Below are 2,676 nucleotides of genomic sequence, written 5' to 3'. Positions count from 1 at the left end.
GTTTGTAAGAAATGGCCACTTTACCAAATCACCAAGAAGAAGAAACTCAAACCCAAGGTCAAGAACAAAACCAAGATACTCCTATGATGGACCGACTTTTCCAACTTTTACAACAACCCTCAGCCCCTAAAGTCGGTAATTTCAAGCATTTTCAATCCGTACATCCCCCAAAGTTTGTAGGATTACAAGATCCAGTTAAAGCTCAGTCTTGGTTGAGAGAAATGGAGAAGGCTTTCGAGTTAGCGGAATTTAAGGATGATAAAAAGGTACAATACGCGGGTTATTATCTTAAGGATGAGGCTAGTTACTGGTGGGAATCTTCTAAGGCGTTGCTTGAAGGAGAAGTTATAACTTGGGAAAAGTTTACAAAGATGTTTTTAGAGAAGTATTTGCCAAGTTATATGCAAGACCAGATGGAAATGAGGTTTCTGAATCTTAGACAAGAAGACATGACAGTGGCGGAATATGAGGTGAAGTTTTCAGAGTTGGCCAGATTTGTGCCTGAGTACGTGAATACGGAAGCTAAGAAGGCCAAAAGATTTCAACAAGGACTTAAGCCGTGGATTCGGAGTCAAGTGGCTCTTCTGGAGATAAGGACTTACGTTGCTTTTGTACAAAAAGCGATGATTGTAGAAGGAGAAAGAGAAGCAACTATGAGGGAAAATGAAGGGAAGAAGAGAAAGTTTGAGGAATCTAAACAAGATCAGGGAAGCTCTAAGTTTGGAGGAAAGTTTGGGAGGAATGTTGGAAATCAGATCAGAAGTTTTAGAAGTTCAAGCCCGGGAATGGAAATCAGAAGAATCGTTTCCAGAAGATGGGACAATCAGTGAAGGATAATAGACCCCAGATTCAGGAGTGTAAGATTTGTGGAAAACGATACCCGGGGAGGTGCAATAATCTAAATGTGACGTGCTTCAAATGTAACCAGAAAGGGCACTACTCAACAGAATGCCCAAGCGGTGTAGGAAAGCCAGAGATGACTTGTTTCAAGTGTGGAAAGGTAGGCTATTTTACGTTCGCAAGTAGTATAGGATATAAATCAGATTCATTCCCACAGAGACTCTTTTAGTTAACTTAAGATTATGCACCTATGCAACAATGGTATGGCTATCGCTCAATGCTAAGACAATAATAAGTTGAGATGTTTATAATTAAGATTAAACTAACATGTAATTAACTAAGAGATTAAAAGTGATTGAATTAACTATATGAGACAAACATGGGATTCTAACTTCATTAAATACTTCATTCAAAGCCATTGTTCTTAACCTTAGCATGTAATGACGATGACACCTAATCAGATAACACGAAACTAATAAACGCCAACTTTCGTTGTACTAATACCCTACTATCAGACATCCACAAAGGAGATAGAAGCTGAATAGAAACCAATTATGTTGAGACCCTATATTTCTATAGAATTTGACAACATAAAGGTTTAATGCGCAAGTTATCTATCGTGATTACATAGGGCATGTAAGATGGTTAAAATTACCTACGAATCATGCATAACAATTATACATGAACCTATGCTAGCATGGCAAGTTCTAAATCTCTATATTCACTTTCGCTTCAATAGAGATTAACACGCTATCTTATATGTTAGCTACGCACATAAGACGAATAAGCACAACCAATACTATGATATCATACAATCACAACACACTTAGGTATCAAAATAATTAACTATAGAAATTCATAAGTAAATCCGTTAGAACCCCATAACAATGATTAGTTCATAACCGAACTCATCGTCACCATGGGTTCCAATGAAAGCATGATAAAAAACAATATAAGAATACTAGGGTTCAAATATAAATCGAAAACAAGCATCCAAGTATCAACTATACTAAAGAAAATAAAAGTCTTATTCTCCGTAGACATCTCGTGCTTTCTAGGTCTTCTTATTGCTCTCCCTGGTCTCCTTGTTATTAAAAATGTCTTATTTAGGGTATATATAGGCTTCAGGATCGAACTGGGCTTCAAAATCTCCAAAACGGACTCGAATCAGGAATCTGGTTGAACGGTCCAGCGCGGTCGCCCCGCATACCAGCACGGGCGCGCGCTGTTTCTGGAAGTCTGGCGCGGCCGCCCCACATTCCGGCGCGGGCGCGCCGTGCTACTGAGTTTTGGCTCTTTTTCATGTTTTGACTGCATGTTGAGTTCCGTTCATCCGATTTCGACGATCCAATAGTCCACGCGAAGCTAACAAGATCCTCCATAATTTGGGAATGGCCTTGACTTCAGACTCTTGGTTATTTTCAACATATATTCAATAAAAGCTCCATTATTCCTTCAACTAGTGCCTGAGATGCAAAAACACAAAAACACATCAAAAATACCAACAAATTGAGTCAAAAACACCAACTTAATCTTGTAATAAAGCGTTCCAAGTAGATATAAAATCCACTTATCATAGGCCATATGGCAAGGAACTGTAAGGAGTCTGTTCAGAAGGCGAACGTGCTTAGGATTGCTGGACCATCACCACCAGCACCAGCAACCCAGTCAAGGGCAAGGACATTCAACATGATCATGAAAGATGTAGTGCAGAATGCGGATGTGGTAGCAGGTACGCTTGTTATAAATTCAGTAGAAGTCAAAGTGTTAATGGATTCTGAAGTTACTAGATCATTTGTTGTTGAAAGTGTTATTGATAGACTAAAGTGCGTTGTG

General features: G+C 39.0%; 1 protein-coding gene across 1 annotated transcript; it reads left to right on the top strand.

The window, feature by feature from the left end:
- Positions 1-221: 221 nt before the first annotated feature.
- Positions 222-830, top strand: LOC141696288 (uncharacterized). The gene has a single exon (XM_074500447.1). The coding sequence runs from the start codon at positions 222-224 to the stop codon at positions 828-830; it is 609 nt and encodes a 202-aa protein (XP_074356548.1).
- Positions 831-2,676: the final 1,846 nt, after the last annotated feature.

Source organism: Apium graveolens, chromosome 11 (assembly GCF_009905375.1).
Source record: "Apium graveolens cultivar Ventura chromosome 11, ASM990537v1, whole genome shotgun sequence".
Classification (NCBI taxonomy): Eukaryota; Viridiplantae; Streptophyta; class Magnoliopsida; order Apiales; family Apiaceae; genus Apium; species Apium graveolens.
The sequence above is the reverse complement of the archived record's forward strand: the minus strand, read 5'-3'. Positions and strand labels throughout refer to the sequence as shown.

Coding starts and splice junctions, on each gene's coding strand:
- LOC141696288 (XM_074500447.1), top strand. CDS start 222: ATGGAGAAGGCTTTCGAGTTAGCGGAATTTAAGGATGATAAAAAGGTA.